The sequence below is a fragment of the Elaeis guineensis genome, chromosome 7 (genome assembly GCF_000442705.2).
Source record: "Elaeis guineensis isolate ETL-2024a chromosome 7, EG11, whole genome shotgun sequence".
In the NCBI taxonomy this organism is placed as follows: domain Eukaryota; kingdom Viridiplantae; phylum Streptophyta; class Magnoliopsida; order Arecales; family Arecaceae; genus Elaeis; species Elaeis guineensis.
The window spans coordinates 100437618-100464147 of NC_025999.2; the positions used below are offsets into that span (position 1 = coordinate 100437618).

A 26530-nucleotide genomic window follows, 5' to 3' on the forward strand; every position below is an offset into this window, starting at 1 on the left:
GTGAAAATTATGAAGCTCGGGAGAACAGTATAGCTAGATATCTTGAAAGGGTAAGAGAGATCATCTTTACCTTCGGCAGCTTCGGCATCAGGCAGATCCCGAGATCAGAAAATGCCAGAGCCGACCTTCTCTCCAAGTTGGCTACACTGGCTCTAGCCGAACTGCCTAAGGAAGTCTTCTTCGAGGTTCTGAAGCACCCAAGCACGAAAAAATCACCGTCTGTGATGGAGGTCAGCTATGAACCCTGTTGGGTCGACCCACTAATTACATACCTCAAGGACGTGGTTCTTCCTCCTGATGCAAAAGAAGCTCGGAAGCTTATGAACCAGGCCTCCCGATATATCCTCTACGAAGGCAAGCTATACAAAAGGTCGTACTCCTTGCCCCTCTTGAAATGTCTCCGACCTTCCGGAGCCGATTTCGTCTTGAGGGAGGTACATAAGGGAGTCTGTGGAAGTCACATAGGGGCCAGGTCTTTATCCTATAAGCTGCTCCGACAAGATTATTACTGGCCTACCATGTACCATGACTCCGTCGAATATGTCCGAAGATGTGACCGGTGTCAGAGATATGCCAACATACTAAGGCAACCTGCCTCTGAACTGGCACCATTGAGTGCCCCGTGGCCGTTCGCACAGTGGGTGATGGATATCCTCGGACCCTTTCCCATGGCATCAGGACAGCGGAAGTTCCTCCTGGTGGCGATAGATTATTTCACCAAGTGGGTCGAAGCTGAATCCTTGGCAAAAATCACGGAAGCCAAAGTGCGAGACTTCGTCTGGAAGTCGATTGTCTGCAGGTTCGGCTTACCCAGAACCCTCATCACTGATAATGGGTGACAATTTGCTGGGGCAAAGTTTGCTGAATTTTGTGAGGACCTAAACATCTCCCACAACTTCACTTCGATGGCCCATCCTCAGGCAAATGGTGAGGCCGAGGTAACCAATCGGACTCTATTGCAGGGCATCAAAGCGAGACTTGAAAAAGCAAAGGGAGCTTGGGCCGACGAGCTCTATCACGTGTTGTGGGCATACCGAACTACTCAGAGATTGCCCACGGGGGAGACCCCCTTTGCTATAGCTTTCGGGACAGAGGCCGTGATCCCAGTAGAACTCAAGCTTCCGTCAGCGCGAGTCGTGGCGTTCGACAAACAGCGCAACCCACAGGATCTCAAGGCCAATTTCGACTTGTTAGAAGAAAAGCGAAAGACGGCTCGAGTTCGGATGACGGCCTACAAACAGAAAGTAGCCCGCTACTACAACTTCCGGGTCAAAAGCAAAGTCTTCAGAGTGGGGGACCTGGTGTTACGGCAAGCCGCCGTCTCCCAACCTCAGAATCAGAAAAAACTTGCCCCAAACTGGGAAGGTCCGTATGAAGTCAAGGAGGTAGTTCGGCCCGGAACATACTATTTAAAAGAACTTGGAGGAGCAGAGCTCCCGCGACTGTGGAACTCGAAAAACCTACGAATGTATTACCAATAGCTTCACCTTAAATAAAAGTTTCATATTCACATATTTTTTCTTTAGCATGAGTTCATAACGACGGAAAAAACTCTCCCATGCAATCGGAGTTAAGCTTATTAGGAACATGAGAAAAATCTCGTCCTAACACGAGCGAAGTCGAAGGTCCGATTTTCTAAAGATCGGATGGGGGGGAGGCCCTTACAACGGCCCTTATGTGCCCCCACAGCCTTGTTAGGAACAGATGGAGAACCTCGTCCTAACATGAGCAAAGTCGAAGGTCCGATTTTTTAAAGATCGGATAGGGGGAGAGGCCCTCACAACGGTCCTTATGTGCCCCCACAGCCTTGTTAGGAACAGGAGGAGAACCTTGTCCTAACATGAGCAAAGTCGAAGGCCCGATTTTCTAAAGACCGGAGGGGGGGAGAGGCCCTCACAATGGCCCTTATGTGCCCCCACAGCATTGTTAGGAACAGGAGGAGAACCTTGTCCTAACATGAGCAAAGTCGAGGATCCGATTTTCTAAATACCGGATGGGGGGAGAAGCCCTCACAACGGCCCTTATGTGCCCCCACAGCCTTGTTAGGAACCGGAGGAGAACCTCGTCCTAACATGAGCAAAGTCGAAGGCCCGATTTTCTAAAGACCGGATGGGGGGAGAGGTCCTCACAATGGTCCTTATGTGCCCCCACAGCCTTGTTAGGAACAGGAGGAGAACCTCGTCATAACATGAGCAAAGTCGAAGGCCTGATTTCCTAAAAGATTGGATAGGGAGAGAGGCCCTCATAACGGTCCTGATGTGCCCCCATAGCCTTGCTAGGAACAGGAGGAGAACCTTGTCCTAACACGAGCTGAATCTGACTATCGAGAACACGGAGAAGACCTCGTCCCGACGCAAACAAAGACTTGGTTGATCGACAGGGAGGAGACCTTCTTCGACGATACCCCTACGCCTTCACGACCCCGTTAAGTACAGGGGGAAAAATCCTCACTCAAACACGAAAAGGAAAAGGGAGGGCCAACGAACTACCCCTGCGACAGATAAGAACAAACTGCGTCAAAGACAAAAGGAACTTCATCCCAGCTGCTAAGGGAGAACCTGACATGGGCCAAGGATAAATCGACCTCTTCAAGGTAACGAGAAGTTCGGACCCCCGAGCTCGCGCATCGGAAGAAAACGTCAAACTCAAACGGCCTCGAAAGGGCCGCGACCCCCGATTCCATGCGGTTCCACCACTCTCTGGCTAGCTGCGACGAAGGTCACTACCCTGCTCCACTCCCTGCAGCGGATTCCGCGCGGCTCCACTACACTCTGGCAAGTCGCGACAACAGCCACCACTCCACTCTCCGTAACCAACTCCACGTGGCCCTGAACGACCCCTGGCGCCACTAATCTTTTTAACAAACTCCAGGCGGCTCTGAACAGCCCACTGCCAGGCGGTTACAAACGTCGTTGTCAATTGGGTGCCCTCTCCGTCTATAAATAAGGACCCTCAGATACGCTTTCAAGGGGCTGATAACTCTATCTCAAAATTCTGACAAAATTTTCGCTCGAGCACTCCATTTCTATTAAAGCAGAGCACTGACTTGAGTGTCGGAGGATCTTGTCGGAGCACCCCCAACTCCGCTTTAGATTTTCTTTGCAGGTCCCGACGACGGCCGCGGTCATCCCAGCTCTAGCTTCTCCGACTTCGGTGAAATTCTGCACCAACGAAACTGATCCTAGCAGATGAAATAAACTGACTGGTGAGAGCTCGCCATCTAGCTATAGACTGATCATTCAATACTTATAATGTGGCTGATTCAAAAGGCACGTAGAAAGTCCTTTGCATTTCAAACTCTCCTCTTAGCTGGCAATAGTTCGGTCATGATCGCCAACTGTTTCCAAACAAATATGATACACGAGCAATCCTCACGAACGCGAAGCATGGGCATGATTCATAGGAAAGACACGCAAACTGTTACCATAGAAGCCAACATACAGGCTTGACTACTCGGCGACGGGCTCCGGTTCTCGTTTATATATTATTTTCTGGGGTCCCTTGGATAAATTCTCTTTCGACTTTCTTTCTTCTGTGTCATATCTTTAGGCATCCTCCTGTTTCCTGAGAGTTGTGTTTGATTTTGGCATTGGAAGGTTCTCCACTAGATATCTGTGACTTTCTTGCCGCTATCGTTCTAGGTCGGATCTAGTGTTTCCACGGCGGGTCCTTCTTTTGACGCCGAGCACCTCCTCGCTTTCTTTCTTTCTCACAATTTTATCATCAAGTGCGCACCTTGATGATGGAGATTGTGGTCACATTTTTCTTCTTTTCGGGTCAATGAAGGCGGCTAGACTTGACTAAGTGGTAGCCAGTGCCGTTGGGTCCGCGTCAAGCGATGCACGTGCAACAGACGGGAGCATGGGAGGTTCGCCGCACAGCAAACACCCATATTCTTCCGGTAGAAGATCGCCACGGAAGCAAATAACTGTAGACATGGTCCCATGGATGTCATGGCATCCACACATTGCGCATAATGCATGCCATGCGGAACCGACGTGCTCACTAGCTGTCACTCGTGGAAGCTTCCATGTAGAAAATGCTTGCACATGTCATCTGGGTCCCACGTGCATCGCATTGACCCGCGGACCGTGTGCTTCGTGCCATCTCGTGAGGGGAGGCTGCTACCAACCTACTGGGGTACGTGGCTCGGTCCGCCTCCAGAGTGCAGCCTGTCATTTTGTTTGATTTTTCTTAATTTAAATTTTTGTGGTTGTTTCTTTTATCTGTTCTGTTCCCCCTCCTGAGGAGTGATTTGACTAAACTTTTAGTTCAGTTAGAGAAAATAAGCTTAGATATTATTATTTACTGCCAAATAAATGAGAGGTTCGAAATTAAGTCTCTTGTGATTCTAATAATATGAAGTACATTAATAATTTTACATCAGTTATGAGTTAAAAAAGATTCGTATTTATAAGAAGAAAAAAAAAATTTTATATAAAATATTTTTTAAAAAATAAAATCATAAGGGATTTCGATGTGTATAGTTCGAGAAACCTCACAGTCAGTCGAGATGGATTTCGACTCCAAAAAATTGAAGCGAACCTCGACCTCTTCCTGACACGTCATTATTGCGGACAAAAGCTCGGTCCATCACGTGAGATATTGTCTGCTCTGATTTAAGGGTCTCACAGTTTTGTCTTTTAAAAAGTGCCTCACGTGGGAAGAATTTTTTTCTTACCTGACGTGCCATTGTTGCGGATAAAAGCTCGATCCGTCATGTGAGATATTGTCTGCTTCAGTTCATGAGCCTCACGGTTTTGTCTTTTAAAAAGTACCTCACATGGGAAGAATTTTTTCTTCCTTATAAGTGTGAGTTTTTTTTGACTCATAATCGATATGGGATTAATGATGTCTTTCACATTATTAGAATTATGATAAAATTTAAAATTAAAAAAAAAAATCGAGCATTGCCACGTGGGTTGAAAAAAATTTTGATAGATTCTATAAATTTCTATCGAAAAAAAACTGTATATTAAAAAAAATTATGAAATTTATACGCATAGCGCACATTGTTGGATAGGTTAAGCCAACCCTAAACTAGGTCCAGTGGATTGATGCAAAATAATGTAGTGCCAATCCACCACACCACCTATGATAGCTGCAATGATGATCCTTAGTGGGTAGATTGGAGTGCAAGTGTTCCCAACAAGAAGCAATAAAAGAATGCTTTGAACCCTTTTTGACCATCATCCATATGGGAATCAATTCCTTTATGCGACTAATAACTTTTGACCACACTTGCTAGTTTAATTTGGTAGGGTGGGTAACAATCCATGAAGAAGAAGCTGGAGCAAGGTCACTTCTGTGAAAATCTGGAAGAACATTTTGTGTGACTCAATTTCTGAGTCAAGAGATTAAGTGCGTTGGTAAGTAAAAAAGATGAGGCTTCAATGCTTCTCTTCTATAAATCATTAAGATTTTATTAACAAGAATACCCCGAATTGTAGACCCTTGTGAACATCATTCACTGTTTCAACAAAATTAATGGTTATTTTATTTGCCCATCAAATAAAATGATGATTGTTGTGACTTGGAACTATTATTATTTCCCTTTTTTTTTTTTTTTGAGAGTAAATATTGTTATTTGCCATTACGATGATAAGATTATGGTAGCCATTCACGTGTTCCGATTTTGTGGACTAAGGCCTTACCCATTATGTTAAAAGATATACCCTTTGCACTTTTACTTGAAAATTTGAGTATGCCGGTGTACCAAAATTAAAAAAAAAAAAGAAAAAAAGAAAAAAAAAAAAGATTGCTATCTGGTTGTATCCTTATTCATCAAATAAAATGATATTTTTAAGCAAATTAAAAATTGACAACAAAATATCATCCAATAACTATTGTTATTTCCACCAGAACGTGCAGAAAAAATGTGGCGTGTTTACAAATTAGCCTCTCAGCACAGAGTAGACCACCCTATTCTATCTTACACTGAGATGCAGGGACAATGTAATCCAAAGATTACTATCTCATTGACGGTCCCATGCAGGGACAATGTAATCCAAAGATTACTATCTCATTGACGGTCCCATAGGCTGGCCATATGCTTTTTCGTAACCAAAATTAGTAACCATGCTATGGGACCATTAATCCAACAGTCAACATTCTTTTTTCTTTTTCTTTCTTTCTTTCTTTCTTTTTTTTTTTTTTTTTTTTTTTTTTTGATGAAAATAGAGACTAGATAGTCAACATTCTTTTTGCTCCACTACTCACCGTCATCATCGCCACCACTAGCACTCGGGCAAACCAACAATGCTATAAGAGCCAAAGAGGTTGCCACTCTTCAAGTCGAGCAACCCATCTCTATCCAAAAATCCAGTGAGAATTTAGATGGCGCCAAGGTCCAAATCTCCGTCCATCCGAGCCTTCCCCACCAATGTCCCTCCTCTCATCTGCTTGCTTACCCTCCTCCTTTCCTCGTCTCTCCTTCCCGGATCCACGTCCCAAAGTACATCGCCGGAAGACGAGAAACAAACTCTCCTAAAGATAAAGGCCGGCTGGGGAAACCCTCCTGCTCTTGGCTCTTGGAGTAACTCCGGTACCCGCGACCACTGCGACTGGGCCGGAATCCTCTGCACTAATGGCTCCATTACTGAAATATCGCTCCCGGCACAAAATATCACAGGACCGATTCCTCCGGCCATTTGTGACCTCAAAAACCTTTTTATTCTCGATCTCCCTTATAACGATCTCTCAGGACCTTTCCCAATTACCCTCTACAACTGCACCAATCTCGAGTACCTGGACATCTCTCAGAACCTCTTCGTCGGCGAGATCCCTGCCGATATCTACCGAATGTCTTCCCGTCTCGCCCATCTCAACCTGTCTCATAATAACTTCACCGGCGAAATCCCCCCCTCGATGGGTCGGCTTGCGGCTCTCCGGTCGTTGCGACTCGACAACAATCTCTTCAACAGCTCGTTCCCAGCTGAGCTGGGCAACCTTTCCGCTCTGGAGACCCTCACTCTCGCATGGAATCCCTTCACCCCCACGAGACTTCCTCCAGAATTCGGGAAGCTGACCAAATTGAGCTTCTTTTGGATGACAAGAACGAATATTTTTGGTGAGATCCCGGAGTCTTTCGGGAATTTGGTGGAATTGGAGCAGCTAGATTTGGCGTGGAATTCTCTCAATGGAACAATTCCCGGCTGGATCTGGGAGCTGGAGAAGCTAAAGTACCTCTATCTATACACCAACAAATTCTCCGGCGAGATCAATGGGACGATCAGAGCCTTCAATTTGGTCCAGCTCGACATCTCCATGAACCAGCTGACCGGATCCATACCGGAGGATATAGGAAAGCTCAAGAATCTCTCTCTTCTATTCATGTACTACAATCGCTTGTCTGGTGAGATTCCGGCAAGCATCGGATTGCTCCCCAACCTGCAAGACATCCGACTCTTCAGCAACAATCTCACAGGGGTTTTGCCACCGGAATTTGGGAAGCACTCCCCACTGTGGAATTTCGAAGTCCAGTGGAACAGCATTTCCAGCAAGTTGCCGGAGTATCTCTGCGCCGGCAAGGCTCTGACCTCGCTGAACGTGTTCGACAACAACTTAACCGGTGAGGTGCCGGCGTCCCTCGGCGACTGCTCGACGCTGGATAACATTCAGCTCTACCGGAACGCATTCTCCGGCGACTTCCCCGCCGGAATCTGGTCGGCCGTTAACCTGACCACCGTCCTCATCCACGATAATGCACTTTCCGGCACTCTTCCAGACGAGCTCCCATGGAATCTAACCCGATTGGAAATGCAAAACAATAGATTCACCGGCAAGATCCCATCGACCGCGAAGAATCTGGCGGTGTTCAAGGCGAGCAACAACTTGTTCACTGGCGAGATCCCGGCAACACTAGCTGGTATATCCCGGCTCCAGATGCTCTCCCTCGGCGGAAACCAGATCTCGGGATCGATCCCGCCAGCGGTCTCGGCATGGACGTCCCTCAACGTCCTCAACCTTAGCGACAACCGGCTCTCTGGTGAGATCCCGGCAGCGCTCGGATCGCTCCCGGTGCTGACCTCCCTCGACCTCTCCGGCAACCAGCTCTCCGGCGAGATCCCCCGGGCGATCGGCAAACTGACGCTCAACTTCCTCAACCTCTCCTCGAACCAGCTCTCCGGAGAGATCCCGGCCTCGCTGCAGAACCAAGCGTACGACCGTAGCTTTCTGGCCAATTCCGGCCTCTGCTCCTCCTCCAACTCCATCAAGGATCTCCGCCAGTGTGGATACCAATCGAAAGGCTCCGATAAGCTCTCCAAGGGACTCCTCGTCCTCTTTCTGGTCCTCGGCGCAGCCTTCTTATTGGCCGTGGTCGCGATAGGTTACTCGATGGTGAGAGAGCACCGTCGGAGGAAGATGGACGGTGATGATATCGACTCGTGGAAGCTCACGTCATTCCACGCTCTGGATTTCACGGAGCACAACGTTGTCCCTAAGCTCACCGAGAGCAATTCGATCGGGAGCGGTGGATCAGGGATGGTCTACCGTGTCGTCCTCCGAGATCGTGCAGAGGAGATCGTGGCCGTCAAAAAGATATGGAACAACAGAAAGCTGGACGCTAAGCTGGAAAAGCAGTTCCAGGCAGAAGTTGACATCCTGGGTTCCATCCGGCACGGCAATATTGTGAAGCTCTTGTGCTGCATCTCAAATGACGACTCCAAATTGCTCGTGTACGAATACATGGAGAATGGAAGCCTGAACCAGTGGCTGCACAGGTTGCAGAGAACGGAAGATGGCCAGGAGCGTTCTAATCCGTTGGATTGGCCGACAAGGCTGGGGATTGCGATCGGAGCAGCACGGGGTCTTTGCTATATGCATCATGACTGCTCTCCACCCATCGTACATCGAGATGTGAAGTCCAGCAACATACTACTGGATGCAGAATTTGGTGCCAAGATCGCAGACTTCGGTCTGGCTCGGATGCTGGCTAAAGGCGGCGAGCCCGAAAGTGTGTCAGTTATAGCAGGCTCTTTCGGATATATGGCTCCAGGTAATTAATCATCCTTCGATCATGTATTCTACCCAACGAACAATGATGGCTTTTATATATAGGTAATTGGTGTGTTTTGCTTGCAGAGTGTGGACACTTGAGGAAGGTCAATCAGAAGGTGGACGTATTCAGTTTTGGGGTGGTTCTTTTGGAGCTGGTAACCGGAAGGGGAGCCAATGTTGGGGGTGAGGATGAATGCCTGACAGAATGGGCATGGCGCTATTACCAAGAGGGTGGTGGGTTGATTGATATCATAGATACGGAGATTCGAGATCCTGTGCTTTACTTGGATGAGATGGAGGTGGTGTTCAGGCTAGGCCTATTCTGCACAGCGAAAGTGCCTTCAAGCAGGCCTTCAATGAAAGAGGTGTTACAAGTCCTAGCAAAGTGTGATAAAAGGCTGGGGCCTCAAAATACGCTTCACGATGCGGCTCCTCTTCTACAAACCAAAAAGGGTAGCCGGCGTAAAAGCCGGTCAGATGCAAGCGAAAGAGAAGATCACGTTTATTTGGCAGATCTAGTTTAGGTGAGACTGCTTCACATCTTGTTCTGCACAGCATTTGAGAATCCAGGTCCTCTCACTTTGTACATGAATTGAAGAGATCTACGTTATATATCGCGCAAAGGGCGGGTTTAGGGATAGGGGGAGGCATGTCCCAAGCATGGTTTCTCTGTGCCGGGGGCGTTATACTCTTCACGTTGGCCAGCACGAGTACATAGTTATACTGATGTAACGAGGTGATCTAACGACCATGCAAGCAGGGAGGAACCATACAGCATGGTCAATCCTATCCAATTAATCACCCCCTTAATATGATCAAATGAATGGTGGATGATTGAACATTACCTCCCAGTGAGTGGAGAAGATCTAAACCACATGGAAGACACCCTCAACCTATAAGATGAGCAGCCGCTACGGGCAGTTTAACACTTGCTCAAAGGAATATGCTATCTTCACATGTATTAATGCTGCAAAATTATTTGCTTATATATATGTGCTCATGATTTATCCTCCAAATACTCTGGCACTTTCACCGTCTCATCAATACTGCACATCTATATACGCATATATATGCGCACGCGCGCAACAAGAAAGTTCAAAACCAGGCCTAAGCTCCAAGTGAATAAACGCTAATTTAGTTCCCCTCTATTGATGAGACGCAAAACTTCAAACAGGGTGAAAGATGAAAAAGCTAAGCTCAAGATGACTCACAAACAAGAGGAAAGTTGGCAGGCCGTAGCTTCATCATTTCGAACAAAACTATATGGGCCGAGCACTGGAAAAAGAAACAACGAGCAGATTAACTTGTTTTCTTTGGTGCCCATCCTTTAAGCAAAAGTAAAAGTTAAAAACTTCTCTCATCAGTGGAATCATCAATCTCATAATAAAAAATAATTAAAAAAAATTATGTATGATATTTTTTTCTTTCTTATTTTTTAAATATACTTTTCATTGATACAGCACAACTAGATCATTCATACTAAGTGTTGCCGTCGAGAATTTGGATGGATCGATCTCTGGACCCACACATGTCAGGTATTATCCGCTTTAACTCATATTATGTGCCGCATGATTTTATCCAATATAGAAGATACTTTATTAGAAAAAAAAAAAGATCTCGATCCCATATAAGCTAAAGTCCTCCTTGATTCACAATTAATACGGGACTAAAGACGTCGTCCTTTCGTAACAATAGCCTCTCTAGTCATGGAGAACTCTGTATGCATGGACAGAAGGTGTTTCCCACAAACGGTGTCAATGTTACGATCAAGAGCTTGGATGGCTCAGATAGGTCGGTCTCTGCACCCGTGCATGTGAGGTATTCTTCACTTTGCCCTATATCAAGTGCTGCATGATTTTCTCCTATGTAAAATGTATTGCTTAACTAGACATTTGACAAATTGGATTGTACATTGATATATGTAATGTATTTTTATAAATATGTGAAAAATTTTTATTATATAGTATTTGACATATTTTAATATATTTTGTTGGTGCAAAAATCCGCCTACGTCGGAGAAGCTGGAGTCGTGGGAGTCGCGGTCGTCGCAGAACTTGGGAATGTTGTAGAGGCTTGGCCGCCGGAGAGGTTCGGAATGGTGCCGCCGAAGGCTGGACGCCGGTAAAACCCCTGGAGGGTCACTCCCGATACGAACTTTGGCTGGGGGAGATTTTATACCCAACACCAGTCCCCCTACTTTCGAGTTCGAATTTCGAATGAAGAAAGTACAGAGAAATTTTTTCAGCCGAAGTTGTCCCCTTGAATCCTGCGCACGATCACCGTCAGATATTCTGGCATTTAATGCGCGCGTGCTGGAGTCTTTTCAAATCGGGATGACCCGAAGAGACCTTTCGGGATTCTCGCTAGAGCGTTGGCCCAGGAACGGTGCAGTAATTGCTCTGTCAGCTGTCAGCCGCTTTTAGCCGCCTGCTGTGGCGAGTAGGACATGTGGCGAGCGTGGGTCGGCCCGGGAAGATTCGCGATCATTATAGCACCGGATCCCAGGATCTATTTAAACCCGCCTTTTCACTTCAGGAGTCTCATTCCGCCTGAGAATTCTGTCGGTGTTTGCTTTGGCCCTAAGCATTCTTCGAGTCATCCCTGTCCTCGCACCTCTGCATCCTTCGGAGCGATTTAGGTTAGTTCCCGGAACTTTCGCTTCTCTTCTTACCATCTAGGTGCCCTTTTTCCTTCATTTTTCTTTCTGCGCATTCCCTTGGTTTGGTCTCCCGCGAATCTTTCGCCCCTTACCTCGCCTGACTTCTCCGAAATTTTTAGGGTCCTAGGTCAAAATGTCTTCTGGCACCTCCGCCTCCAGTGGTTCCGAGAGTTCGTCCACCTCAGCCCCCCGGAACCCTCATACTATAGACGAACCCTCAACTAGGGCTGGACCTCGCCCGATTTTTGCGCCGGGCGCCATTCCCTGTTCCCTGACTCCAGATGAGCTTCTACTGATAAGGGTTCAATACGGAGTTCCTCCAGAGTACGATCTGAAATTTTCTGATCCCGCCGAGCGGGCTAGCACTTTCCCTCCTGGCCGTTTCTGTCTGTACCAGGAGGCTTTCCGTGCCAGGCTCCATCTTCCTCTTCCACCCTTCGTCGTTGCTCTTTTCCATTTTTTAGATATTTTCTTGGCTTCAGTCGCGCCGAATTCTTTTAGGTTTCTAATAGGATTCCTCTCCCTTTGCCACGTAGTCGAAGTCCAGCCATCTCTTTCTTTGTTTAGGTATTTTTACACCTTCAAGTGCCACCCCTCGGCAAAGGACTGGTGGTACTTCTCCCTCCAGTTCGGCAAGAAGGGGTTACTGAAGGGTACTCCCTCTTCAATCCATAACTGGAAGGAGAAGTACCTCTACGTCCAATGTCCAACTTTGGAGCTGGGACTGCCCCCTTGGGGTTCCCTGAGGGATTCTGTCCGTCGGGCCCCCAGCTTGAGGGAGGACGACCTTCAGGCTGCCCGGAGGCTTCTTAGTTATTCGGCTCCTTCTCTTCTCAATCTTCTAAAGGAGCAGTTTTTGTTCAACATCGGTTTGAGCCCCCTGGATCCTGCGAGTATCTTATCTTTCCCTTCCTCTTCTTTTCTCTGCTTTTCTTCTCTCTTCCTTTTTTCTCTCTCTTTTTCTCTCTTTTTTTTTTTTTGCATGTCACTACTTCCTTTTTCCCTCCATTGCTGATCTCTTTTTTTCTTTTTCTTCTTCTTCTTTTTTTTTTTTAGGAATGGACGCCGAAGCAGCACGGATGCTCGCCAGGGGCCTCAAGGCTCATAAAAGAAAAGGCGTCGCGGCCTCCGGATCGGCGAAGAAGGCCAGAATGGAGGAGACGAATTCGGCCACCCTGCCCAGGCGGCACCCGCGGTCGACGTTCCTTCAAACGCTGAGCCCCCGACCCCCCGGGCCTCTTCAAGGAGTTCTCCCGCTGAGGTTCCCGTTTCGGGGGCCCGCTTCGAGGAGGTGCCAGGGGTTGAGAGGGGAAGGAGAAGGAAGTCGGTGGCCCACAGAGTGAGCAGCCGCCAGGCCACCGCCGAAGAGTCTCGTGGTTTCGAAGAAGAGCCGGGGGAGAATCCTTTTAATGACAGGGACCTGGTAAAGCGACTGGTCGATGGCTGCATCTTGCCCGAAGTCGTCCAGAAAATCGTCCGCGTCGATCCCGAGCAGCGGGTCTGGGACTCTCTAGGGTCCTTCCTTGAGGTAAACAGGTTCATTTTCCTCCTTCCCCTCACGCCTTCATTTAATTTGCTTCCCAACTTCCATTTTTACCTCCTAGCCGCCCTTGCAGATCGGGCACCAACTCCTTGCCAACATCGAGGCGACGAACCCGACGAGGAGGGATGCCTCCCAAGCGGAAGAGGGCCACCGGACTGAAGCCGCCCACCTCGAAGAAAAGGCTGCCGAGGTAGCCAACCTCCAAGAGGCCCTTGAGAGAGAAAAACAGGCCTCGGAGGAGACGGTGAGGAAGGCGAAGGCCGAGGTCGCAAATTTGACGGAGCGAATTTCGATTCTGATCTCGGAGGCCAGGGTCCTAACCGTGGAGGAGTTTAAGGCCTCAGCGGAGATGAGGGACCTGAACGTCAAATTCGGCCAAGAAGCATTCATCAAAGGATTCGAGCTCTGTCAAGAGAAGGTGGTCAAGAAATTTTTCGAGCTCGACCTCAGCTTCTTGGACGGGGCGTCTGAAGACGAAGCCGGACCCTCTTCCACTACCACTGCCACCGTAGCCCCCCTCCCGAGGACACCGAGCTCACCAACTCCTATTTCAGAGGTCTGAGACCTTCGACCTTGTATTTTTCTTTTATTGCCATTTTTTCCTTTTGTCTTTAAGAAACATTCAATCAATAAAATTGGGTTTCTCCTTATGGGGGGCTTCTCCACTCCTTCTTCCTCCTCTTTCTTCCTTTCTGCAATGAGACGCGTCTTGACGTTTTTGTCTCCCGATGGCAGCGTCCGGTCGAAGCGCTTCCCTTGCCACTGGGGATTTCGCTGAAGTCTATGATTCAACGTTTGAAGAAGGAGGTTCATCATTTAACGAAGAGGTCAAAGGAGATGGCTGGCGAACTTCACAGGTTGAGGGAGAGCCACTCTGAGGCCACCGCGAAGGCCACTCACTTTTGGAACCTCCACGTGAAGGAGATCATGGAGTACAGTCGGAGGAAAGCGAACTTCGAGAAGGAGCTCGAGGAGCATAAGAAGCACGCCAGCGATCGATCTTGGGCCCAAGCTGCCAAGATCAGCTCCCTCAGAGTGGAGCTGTCGGCTGCACAGGAGAGGATTAGCCAGTTGGAAGGAAGCTCGCCATGGCTTTCGACTCGGGCCGACTGTGACTGAGAATGGTCGAAGAAGTTCTCCGACCTTCAGCGACACCTCCAGGATGCCGAGGTGAGCTATAACACACACCATGCCGGCTGGTGCAAGTAGGTGGACAACTACAGGGGGAATCTCAGGATGGCGACCGACGAGGTTGCCCGCCTTCAAAGGCAGCTAGCTGAAGGAGCTTAGTTTGCTCCTGCTCGGGATCCTGACGAACTCCAAACCCTGAGAAAAATCGTAAAAGAGTTATCTGTCGCCCTTGGGGAGGGGAAGGCCGAACCGCAGCAGTTGAAGATCCAGCTAGTATACGAGCAGCAGGCAGTCAAGGACGTGGAGGTAGAATCCGAGGTCCTGAGAAAAAGGCGTCGAGAGACGGAGAATGAAAGCCAGCGACTTCATCGGAGGTACATGGAGATACTAATGAGGGAGAAAGAATTGGAAGAAGAAGTCGAGAGCTTAAGACACTCCCTGATGAGGGTCGAAGTCAAAAGTTCGAAGTCGGAGGAAGCCGGGCCCCCTTAGGGCTCTTTTTATCTTTCATCCTTTATGTGTCTGCCTTTGATGCCGATGTCGTCTATGTTGTTCTATTTTTTTTTTTTTGATGCCGATGTCGTCTGGAAGTGCTTAGTCGTTGCCGCATCGGCTTGCTTTTCTTGTCATCTTTCTTCTTCAGCCTCAAGGGCTCTGTAATGTATACTTAATTAATGATATGAAAAAGAAATTTTTCGTTACCTCTTTTACTCGCATGTTGAGTTGTTGTTCGCCGAGCCCCTTTCGGCTTCTGCTTTTCTCGATATTGATACCGTTCGGGAGTACTCGATTGCCGTCGCATCGACCTGTCCTTCTGTTCATGGCCGCAGATTTGTCCGGGGCAGCTCGGGTTTGATGCCGCCTTTCAGGGTTCGAGCTCAGAGGTCCGGGCTTTTCGTCGCCCTGAGGAAGCCGTCTTATCCTCGACCTATGCTGAGAGCTTTCTTGAAGATCGGGGATTTCGATAAGAACCTCAATCCTCACTGAGACGAGGTTCCCCGCATCTTTGATGTGTTTTCCATTCATTGCTGATGCAGTTCGTCGCTTTCCTTCTTAACTTCTCTCTCCTTTTTTCTTTTTCTTTTTGTGAGGGTTTTCCCTCTGCTCTTATTGGGGTCGCGGGAGCGCGAAGGGGCCACTGAGAAGGTTTTCTTCTTTCTTGTCAGATCTCGGATGGCAGGACCTTAATTAGTGTCAGGACGAGGTTCTTCTGATGTAATTGGTTCTAGCTCAGGTTTGGACGAGGTTCTCCTTCTGTTCCTAACCGGGCTGCGGGGGCACATATGGGCACTGTATGGCCTCTCCCCTCATCCGGTCTATGAATAATTGGGCCTTCGACCTTGCTCGTGTTAGGGCGAGGTTCTCCTCCTATCCCTAACATAGCTGTGGGGGCGCATATGGGCGCTGTATGGCCTCTCCCCCCATCCGGTCTATAAATAATCGGGCCTTCGACCTTGCTCATGTTAGGACGAGGTTCTCTTCCTGTCCCTAATGTAGCTGTGGGGGCGCATATGGGTGCTGTATGGCCTCTCCCCCTATCCGGTCTACAAATAATCGGGCCTTCGACTTTGCTCATGTTAGGGCGAGGTTCTCCTCCTGTCCCTAACATGGCTGTGGGGGCGCATATGGGCACTGTATGGCCTCTCCCCCCATTCAGTTTACAAATAATCGGACCTTCGACCTTACTCATATTAGGGCGAGGTTCTACTCCTGTCCCTAACATGGCTGTGGGGGTGCATATGGGCGCTGTATGGCCTCTCACCCCATCCGATCTACAAATAACCGGGCCTTCGACCTTGTGGTTGACAGCCACATTGGGGTTCGTTTTCGTTATCCGAAGGGGTCATCCCCTGTCGTTTCAAGTCCATGCAAAAAAGGAAAAGATGTGCAAATCTGAAAGGAATCTTGATTCAAAGCGGGGTCGTTCGCAATACATTTACAAGTTTTCAAATCCCAAGGTTGTAGAAGGTCTGCTTCCTATCACAGTCCCCCAGAGACGGAGTTGATGATCCCAATTGGAGGCCGATCTCCAAGCTGCTCTTCTCTCCTCGACGGCTTAGGCTACGGCAGGGCCCTCGGTCAGTCCTCTCTACCCTCAGGCCGGCGTCGAATGAACCTGTCGAGCCGACCTCGGCGGATGAGCTCCTCGATCTCGTCTCTGAGCTGAATGCATTCCTCCGTGTCGTGGCCGTGGTCATAATGGTAGAGGCAGAATTTATTAGGATTGCACTTTCCGGGGTGCGTGCGCATCCTTTCTGACCTCGGGAGCTGCTCTCTGACTTCCATCAGCACCTGGGCCTTCGATGCGTTGAGGGGGGCGTAGCTGCAGAATCTTCTTGAGGGAGAGCTCCGCCGAACCCGACGCTCCGGGCTTCTCTGCCTACGTGCCCGGGGAGGAGTCTGGGCACGCTTGTGCCCGGGAGGAGTTCGGGATCGTGGCCGAGCTTCCCTCGGCCCTTTTTCAATTGCGAGCTTACTCGAGTCTCCCGCCTGTCGCTCTCTCGCGGTCCCCTCATCCTTCATTTTGAAGGCTTCTTCTGCTCGGACGTACCCTTCGGCCCGAGCCAACAGATCAGCAAAATCCCTGAGGTACTTCTTTTTCAGGTAGAATAAAAGGTCGTTCTTTTGAAGGCCGCCTTTCAGAGCGGCCATCGTGACTGATTGGTCCAAGTTTCGGACCTCCAACGCGGCGATATTGAAACGGTTGACGTAAATCCGGATGGACTCCCCCTCCCTCTGCTTGATGTTGATGAGGGACTCCGAACCCTTTCGGGGACGTCGGCTGCTAACAAAATGGGCCACAAACTGATGGCTCATCTGATCAAAGAAAAAGATGGTACCCGACTTCAGCGTCAAGTACCAGTTTCTCGCCGCTCCCGTCAAGGTGGACGAAAAAGCTCGGCACAGGATGGCGTCGGGCATGCCGTGAAGCAGCATCATTATCCGGAAGGCCTCCAGGTGGTCAATCGGGTCCGAAGTCCCGTCGTAGCTTTCAAATTGAGGGAGCTTGAAGTTTGGCGGGATCGGTTCCTGCATGATCATTTGAGAAAAGGGAGGGTCAGTACAAATGTCCTCACCATAGGCGGGGGGTGCGTGGCGGAGCTCCTCGATCCACCGATTCATCTCCCGGAGCCATTGATCCAGGATATCCTCTCGACTGCGGGTCTCAAGGTTCTTCTGGTAGAATGGAGGTAGGGATCTTCCGGGGGTAGAATCGTGATCCGACTGAGGGCTCTCCACCCTCGGATTCGTCTTTCCGGGAAAGACAGGGCGGCTGGCCCAAGTAACCCGCCCTACCGTCGAATTTTGGAGTTCTGGCGATGCTCTCTCCAGTCGCACTGATGCCTGCGGTTGCTGCTGCTGCTGTATGGCCTGCACAGCTTCAGCAAGGCCTCTAACCTACTGAGCCAGTAGGTCAAATTGCTCCGCACCAACTGCTGTTGCCGGGGGAGGAAGAGGAGGCTAGGAAACTGGAGGTGAGGCCGGAGCCTGAGATCTGGCCGCGGAGGCCGTGGACCGCCGTGTGGATGCTCTGCGGGGAGGCATCGGGCGAAAATCTGGCGGAGGAAGGAGAAGAGGATGCCGGAGAAGACGACCGGAGGTGGTCCCGTTGAGCGCTCCTTTAAGAATAAGAGTACTGCGAAGACACACCCCTTCCTCTAGCGCCAATCCTGTTGGTGCAAAAATCCACCTGCGTCGGAGAAGCTGGAGTCATGGGAGTCGCGGTCGCCGCCGGGACCTGCAAAGGAAGTCTAAACCGGAGTTGGGGGTGCTCCGGCAAGATCCTCCGATGTTCAAGTCAGTTCTCTGCCTCAACAAGAATGGGGTGCTCGAACGAAAATTTTAGCAGAGTATTGAGATAGAAAATGAAAGCTTGGAGAATAACATATCTGGGGTCCCCCTTTTTATAGGCAGAGGGTGCAATAGATTGATGGCGACGTTTGTAACCATCTGTCAGTGGGCTGTTCGGAGCCAGGAGGAGTCTATTATGAAGAGTAGTGGAGCGGAAACGTGGCCATTACTGTGGCCTGCCACGTGGAGCCTGTTGTGGGGAGTGATGCGGCGTCCGTTGTCGTGACCTGCCAGAGGGTGGAGAGGCCGCGCGGTATCCGTCGCAGGAAGTGGAGCAGAGTCGTGGCCATTACTGTGGCCTGCCAGAGAATGATGGAGCCGCGCGAAATCCGTCGCAGGAAGTGGAGCAGAGTCGTGGCTGTTACTCAGGCCTGCCAGAGAATGATGGAGCCGCACGAAATCCGTCACAGGAAGTGGAGCAGAGTCGTGGCCGTTACTCAGGCCTGCCAGGGAATGATGGAGCCGCGCGGGATCCGTCGCAAAGACGTGGCCGTTACTCAGGCTTGTCGACCAAAGTTCGGTTGAGGTGCCTGGCGAAGAGGGGTAGCTATCCGCCTGAGGGGAGCTCGGATATCGCAAATCCTGTGGGGTGCCTTGGGTGTGAGGGCTGCAGGCGAGGACCACTTGTCGCAGGAGCTCGAAGTCCGGCCCTTGTAGGAGTCCGGACAAAATCTGCCTGCAGTCGAGGTTGGAGACGAAGTCCGGCTCCCGTAGGAGTCCGGACGAAGTCTTCCTCCAGTCGGAGTCAGGAACGAAGTCCGGCTCCCGTAGGAGTCCGGACGAAGTCTTCGTCTAGTCGAAGTCGGGGATGAAGTCTGGCTCCCGTAGGAGTCCAGACGAAGTCTAAAAGGTGGTCGACCATCTTGGAAACTTGGGTGGAGCTCGTCCGTCGTGAAGAGTCCAGTCGACGCTTGGTGTGGTTTATCTGTTGGCAGAATTTGGAAATGTTGCAGAGGCCTGGCCGCCGAAGAGGTTCGGAAAGGTGCCGCCGAAGGCTGGACGCCGATAGAACCCCTGGAGGGTCACTCCCGACACGAACTTCGGTTGGGGGGGATTTTATACCCAACACACTTGATGGTGAACTTTAGATATTAAATATATAATTAGTTGAATATTAACTGGTGAATCTCAATATTTTATTTTTATTAAATTTGATATTTATTTTAAATTTATAAATTTTTGATAGATTTTTGATGAATTTTTTATCTATAAATTTTATGACGGATTATCTATCAGTGAATAGAAAAAAATTCAAACATAATAATTATAGATTTCTGACAGATATTCTGTTGAGATTTTTTTTCTGACAAAAAATCTACTAGTACAAGTGTAAAGTCATAAAAAATTCTCTGATGGATAGTTTGTCAAAAAAATTTCTGACGGTTATCTATTAAAAAATTCTATCATAATTATATTTTTTAATAAAAAAATAATATTTATTAAAAAATATGAAAAATATATTTTTGATGAACTATCTATTACAAATCTAACAAAAAATTTTCTGACACATATGATCTGTTAGAAAAAAATTACTGATATAATTTTTTCTGACAGTCAAGAATCTATCAGAAAATCTATTTAAAACATATTTTTTGATAGATTTTATAAAATTTTTTAAAGAAATTATCTATGTAATTTTTATTTTTAGTAGTAGAGAAAAAAATATATCTATTTTTTTTTAACCATGAGACTAATAATTATGCGAAACTTTGACTTTTTGGATTATTTATTTAAAAAAAAATTTTAATATTTTTTTAATATTTTATTTTATTTTGTAAGGGTTGGGGGTGTGGCGGGGGCGGCACCTTTGTTCCCAGCGGCGAGTGCGGTACCCAGACAACGGCTTGCAAATTTGACGGCAAATCCATGTGAGGGGCAAAACCATGTGATGCTGGCCTTCGGTCGACGTGCGGATGTTGTTTCGATTGAAGGGAAGGGGACTTGCCCAACTATCTACGAAGTTACGTGGTTCCAACGCACAGATAACGAAAGCTAAGTTTAATAAATTGATTTGATATAAAATATTATTAAATTACCAATTTTTGTTAGAAGAAGATTTATTATTGTTATTGGACCCTACTATCTTGGCTATTATTCTCGGAGTTCACCTTAAAACCTCTTCTTCGGATCCACTGAAGTACCCTAGACGGACTCCAAACGATGTATATTATTCGAATGTCCTGGTAGCGAAGCAGATGATTTTATTGGATTTAGTCTCGGGATATCATTCTCGACCATATACTTAGGATATCAATATGCCATCATCGACCCAGTAATCAGTTCAGATGACTCCAGCCGGCGATTCATCAAAATTGTCATGAAGAGCTAGAATGCAATGATCCTATTAGCTTCCGGTAGACCCCTTGCTTGGATACCTAATGACCTCATAATTGGAATCTCACCGACCACATGGGATGAGATCCGACGGCTGACACCAACACTGACGCATTCGAGCCGAGTCCTTAATTGCATGTCGACCTCAGACCAATGGTTTACTCAGCTGCAATCAACTAAAATCTCCCAACAAACTGTCAAAATATAGCCAGCACCCACGACTAACAACCTCTGATTTATATGTTAGTAGGTAAATTCCCTATCCTAACAATCTCACAAATTATGCCCTAGCCTAACGATCTGTCGGGTTCAAACACAACGGCCTACAACACCACCTCTATATAAAGAGATAATGAAGGAACTCTGGAGATAAGCTCAACTCCAAAAAGAAAATGTTCTTTGCACTCTTGCCTTTCTTCCTCTCTTTTTTTTACTGTTCTTAAGCTCTGACTGACTTAAACATTGTCGACTTCTCTTATAGATCTCTTTTGTAGAAAGAAAATTATAACTTCCTATTGTGCAGAAAGTAATAATTTGATCGTAGGATATCATAACATGACTATAGGATGTTATAATTTTTTCAAAAGAATAGAGATATTTTCGTCATTCAAAATTTTAAATAAAAAAATAAAATTGTAGGTATTAAATGCATGTTAGAAAGTGGTAGCTATGTGGCCCAATAAGATGGAATGGTGCATTTTTCCTGCACCGCATACGGTGCACAAACATGGAGAGAGTTTTTATACACCGCATGCGGTGTAACAAAAATGCACCTTCCCACCTTATTAGGCCATGTAGCTACCACTTTCTACTATGCATTTAATATTTGTAATTCTATTTTTTCGTTTGAAATTTTGAATGACCAAAATGTCCCTCATCTTTTAAAAAAATTATCACATCTTGTGGCATATTATGACATCCTACGGTCAAATTATAACTTCCTACATGACAGCAAGTCATAATTTGACCACAGAATGTCATAAGGAAATGAGAGATATTTTCATCATTTAGAAACTTCATAAAATTTCAATGATAAAAATATCCTTCTTTCTTTATGACTTTTGAAAGAAAAATATAACTCATATTGTGCAGAAAGTCATAATTTGACTGCAGAATGTTATAATTTTATCAAAAGAGGAGGAGCATTTTTGTCATTCAAAATTTTAAACAAAAAAGTAGAACTACAAACATTACATGCACGTTGAAAAATGATGGCTATGTGGCCCAATAAGATAGGACGGTGCATTTTTGCTATACAAAATACGGTGCATAAAGAATTACTTATAAAGAGAAAGTCTTTGTGCACCATGCATGGTGTAGTAAAAATGCACTATCCCATCTTGTTAGGCCACGTAGCCACCATTTTCCAACGTGCATGTAATACTTGCAGTTTTATTTTTTCGTTTGAATTTTTGAATGATGAAAATACTCCTCATCTTTTGAAAAAAATTATGATATTCTATAGAATATTATGACATCCTGCAGTCACATTATAACTTTCTGTACAACGGCAAGTTATAATTTGACCACAGAATGTCATAAAGAAAAGAAGGATATTATTTTCATTTAAAAATTTTATAGATTTTCAATGACAAAAATATCCTTCTTTTTTTTATGATGTTTAGAAAAAAATTATATCTTCCTATTATGCAGGAAGTCATAATCTGACTGCAGGATCTCATAATATGGCCAAAGGATGTTATAATTTTTTCAAAAAAGAAAAGATATTTTCATCATTTAAAATTTTAAATAAAAAAATAGTATTGCAGACATTAAATGCGTGTTGGAAAGCGATGGCTATATGGTCCAATAAAATAGGATAGTGCATTTTTGCTGCACTATATATAGTGCACAAAAAATTACTCATGAAGAGAAAGTATTTGTGCACTACATGCAGTATAGCAAAAATATACCGCCCCACCTTACTGGGCCATGTAACTACTACTTTCCAATATGTATTTAATGTCTCCAGTTCTATTTTTTTATTTAAAATTTTGATAACAAAAATATCTTTTCTCTTTAAAAAAAATTATGACATCTTATGGTCAAATTATGACCTCTTACATAATAAGTCATTATTTATCCACAGGATGTCATAAGGGAGGGATATTTTCATCATTTAAAAATTTTATAAAATTTAATGATGAAAATATCCTTCTCTCTTTGTGACTTCTAAAAAAAAATTATAACTTTCTGTTGTGCAGGAAGTCATAATTTGACTATAAGATGCCATAATATGGTCACAGGATGTCATAATTATTTCAAAAGAGGAGAGAAATTTTTATTGTTTAAAATTTCAAACAAAAATACATATTTGCAAACATTAAATGTGTATTGAAAAGTGATAGCTATGGGGCCTGTTGCTACGTAAATCGATCGGAGTCGGAAGACGGACACTTGAAAATCTCGCACGATGATACTAGTGCTGGAGTCACCTGCAAACCAAGTCCTAAATTGGAGGTTATGGCTCCGACGAGGACTCTTTAACACTCAGTCAGAAAAGCAGAGAACAAAGAAGCAGCAATGGGTTCTTGATAAAATACTTAAATTAAGTGTTTTAAATTAAGAAATTATATTTAATTTATCTTATTTATTAAGAATTTGATGCTTCTTTCTATGTTTTATAGGAAAGGTGATCGCCGATACAAAGAGTCCGATTCATAGATCAAAAAGATTCAAGTTTGAAGAAAATTGGACTTAAAATAAAATTAAAATAAAAGAAAGACGCATTCGGTATTATAGAAAATAAAGATACTATGCAAGGAATCCAAAAAAGATATAGATGTCATTATGAAGAAACTTTTGTTTCTTTTTGGAATATAAAAAAAAGGGAAAAGGTTTCACGTGAATTTTTTTTGGCTCCTGGGCGCGCGTGAATCCTTTGGCGCGTGAATCCTTTGGCGCGTGAACACGTGGGAAGCTGGCGCGTGGATGCGGTTTCGACGCGGGGCGCGGACGCAGGATGTGGCGTGGACGCACGGGATGCGGCGTGGACGCGCGGGGACAGGCGCGGGATGCGGGCAGGACGCGGAACGCGTGAGGCAGGACGCGGGCAGGCGCGCACCGCAGACACAGTGACGAGCAAATTAAAGGAAAAAATTTTTATTTGAAAATATCTCAAGTGAAAAAATTTATTTTTTTTTTAGTCTCACATCGGAAAACCATATAAAATTCCTCCCCCTAATATCTATAAAAAGGCTTTTGTACTCCCATTAATAGGAGGGAGCCCAGAAATTCTTCTAGAGCCTTGCATAGAGGAATAGAAAGGGACTACTTTATGAGCAGCTAGGCTAGCAGTCTCGGGAGTGGAGAAGAAATTTTGTAACGACACAGAGATGGTTTATTGTTCTAAACTTTCCTGTATTTCTTTATATGCAATAAAGATTATGCTTTTTATTTAAATTGTCATGAGTTCTTTAATTGCTCCCTATCATATACTTTTATTTATGCTTTCTTGTTAGATTAATATTAGGAACAACTTTTACTTTCCAGAGACGCATCGTGATCTACGGATACGGGGTGTGCCGAGGAAAGAAGAGTTGGTTACCTAGTACTTTCCGGAGACGCACCGTGATCTACGGGTACGGAGCGTGCCGAGGAAAGACAGGTATTTTACCTAAGATTAATCACATCTATTTAGTTAAAAAAGAGATACAACTCTGCTAGTGCAAATTAATTCAAAACTCCCGAGCTCTTTATTTTTTTAATTACCTCAATTTTACGATAATTTATTTTCTAAATCAAAAACAACGCTTCTTTCTTTTACCTTGCAAACTCAACTTAGCCCAAGGTCCCTGAGGATACGATCTCGACTCATCCTACCTACGTAGTGAGTAGAGTTATTTTTGGTGCTATCAACGACTACGCATCAAATTTTGGCGCCGTTGCCGGGGATCTTGGCACGGTTGAATTTAAAAAAAAAAAATTAAAAAATTAAAAAAAAAATTAAAAAAAAAAATTTAGTTTTTATTTCTCGTTTTAAATTTTTTTTTCAGTGCTTTCTAGCTAGATAATCTTATTTGCATAATTACAGAATTACCTTGCATAACTAATTTACTACTTAGAAATTTTGCTGCTTAGAATAATTTGCTACTTTTCATAGCCCAGTGATTTATTGCTTTTTAGACTTAATCACTTAAATTTATTTTCTTGCAAAACTAAAAAAAAAAATATAAAAAGATAAAATTATTAAAAAAAAAAGCCACTGACATTTCATAACACTTAACTAAAATAGCGTAACCTCAAATATAAAAATTTCTAACTTGATTGGACACCTTGTTTCTTTGCATTGCATCTCCATAATTAATCTTAAGGGCAATAACCCATTAACCAGATAAGGTGGAGATTTGATCACCCTTCCTTGGCCCACAAATCACTCCCTTGCATTTGCATAACCTAGACCTTAATTTAAAATCAACTAGACGTCAGCCCTAGGAATTTCGAGCTCAATAGGATAAGAAAGCTCTAGAGTTGAACCGAGTGCGGATTGGTTAATTGCTCGGTGTCTAAGGCAAGTGATTAAAGAAAGTGGTTTTTAATTGGTTCCGTTGACTGACCTGGCCAACTTAGTTGGTGTCTAAGGAAAGCAACGAGCAGGGAACCTCCCACATCTTACGCTTACCTGGCTGAGTCAATTAGTCAGTCTTGAGCTTGGAGTGCTCAAAAGCAATCTTGAAAGTTAGGAGCTGTCTAGATCTAAGTTAACCTTAGGATAGAGAGTCTATGATTGTTTAAGTTGATTGCAATTAACATCTAAACATTAATTAATTTCTTCTTTTTCATAGATTTAAGATTCTTAGGTTCTTCTCTTTAGATTTTCTTCATTCTTTTCTCACTTTATTATAAAAATATATATTAAAAAAAAAAAAATTTCTGTGTGTGCTCTACAGTATAATTGTAAGGTATATGCTTGACCGTAGATCGTTACGATCAGAAATCCAACCTTTTGATCCAGAAATAGAAAGAACCTTTAGAGCCAACAGACATAAAAAGATGGATCGAAATCAGAAAAATGATCCACCCAAGCAATTGAAGGAGTACTTTACTCCTTCCACATATACCTACTCTCCTTGTATTCAAGTACCCCCTGTGGAGGCCACTCAATATGAAATTAAGTCCAGTATAATCCAAATGTTACCTTCATTTTATGGACTTAGTAATGAAGACCCTTATAAACATCTTGAAGAATTTCTTGAGATATGCTCAACTGTCAAAATTCACAACTTCTCCGATGATGCTCTTAGGTTGAAATTATTCCCTTTTTCACTTAAGGACAAAGCCAAATACTGGCTACATACTTTGGATTCCATGACTATATCAACCTGAGACCAGCTGCAAGGAGAGTTTCTCAAGAAATATTTTCCCATAGGAAAAACTAATCAAATAAGGAAAGCCATAACTAGTTTTTCCCAATTAGATGGAGAAATGTTTCATGAAACATGGGAGAGATTAAAAGACCTTATTAGAAAATGCCCCCACCATGCTGTACCCAAGTGGCAGTTAATCCAATGTTTTTATGATGGGCTCTCTGAAAGACATCGACACATGGTCGATGCATCATGCGGTGGGACATTTATGCTGAAAAGTGAGGATGAGGCATGGCAACTGTTTGAAATTTTAAGTGAAAATTCATTACATCATATGTCTGCCTCTATTAGAGATAAACCCATGTTAAACTCAAAAAGAGGTGGAATATATGAAGTAGGAAATGCCATAGATATCCATCAAAAGGTAGATGAACTGTCCCAAAAATTAGATCGTCTTCTAAACACTGGACAATCCCCAATTCCACCTAATCCAATCCAAGAAGTTTGTGCATTGTGTGCAAGTCCGAACCATTTTGTTAGTGAATGCCCAGCCGCACCCCAATTTCCTGAGTTTGTGCACGAGCAGGTTCAGCAAGTCCAACAAGCTCGCAGACCAGGAAACGATCCATATTCGAACACTTATAACCCCGGCTGGAGAAACCATCCAAATTTTTCTTGGAGACCACAACCAGTGGTTGGTCCTGC

The 26530-nt window shown here is 45.4% G+C and overlaps 1 protein-coding gene and 1 non-coding gene across 2 annotated transcripts; one reads left to right on the forward strand and one right to left on the reverse strand.

Annotated features, from left to right (window-relative positions):
- Window positions 1–6284: 6284 nt before the first annotated feature.
- Window positions 6285–10016, forward strand: LOC105048052 (uncharacterized). Its single transcript, XM_010927239.4, has 2 exons — window positions 6285–8998; window positions 9085–10016. The coding sequence occupies exons 1-2, from the start codon at window positions 6337–6339 to the stop codon at window positions 9522–9524; spliced, it is 3102 nt and encodes a 1033-aa protein (XP_010925541.1). The 5' UTR covers window positions 6285–6336; the 3' UTR covers window positions 9525–10016.
- Window positions 10017–25898: 15882 nt separating this feature from the next.
- Window positions 25899–26004, reverse strand: LOC140859588 (small nucleolar RNA R71). Its single transcript, XR_012143125.1, has one exon. It is a non-coding gene; the product is annotated as a small nucleolar RNA R71 (small nucleolar RNA).
- Between the last annotated feature and the right edge of the window lie 526 nt (window positions 26005–26530).

Bases quoted from the DNA above. Each gene is read 5' to 3' on its own strand.
- LOC105048052 (XM_010927239.4), top strand. From the start codon at position 6,337: ATGGCGCCAAGGTCCAAATCTCCGTCCATCCGAGCCTTCCCCACCAAT. The intron at 8,999-9,084 runs GTAATTAATCAT...TTTTGCTTGCAG, and splicing joins TTTCGGATATATGGCTCCAG to AGTGTGGACACTTGAGGAAG.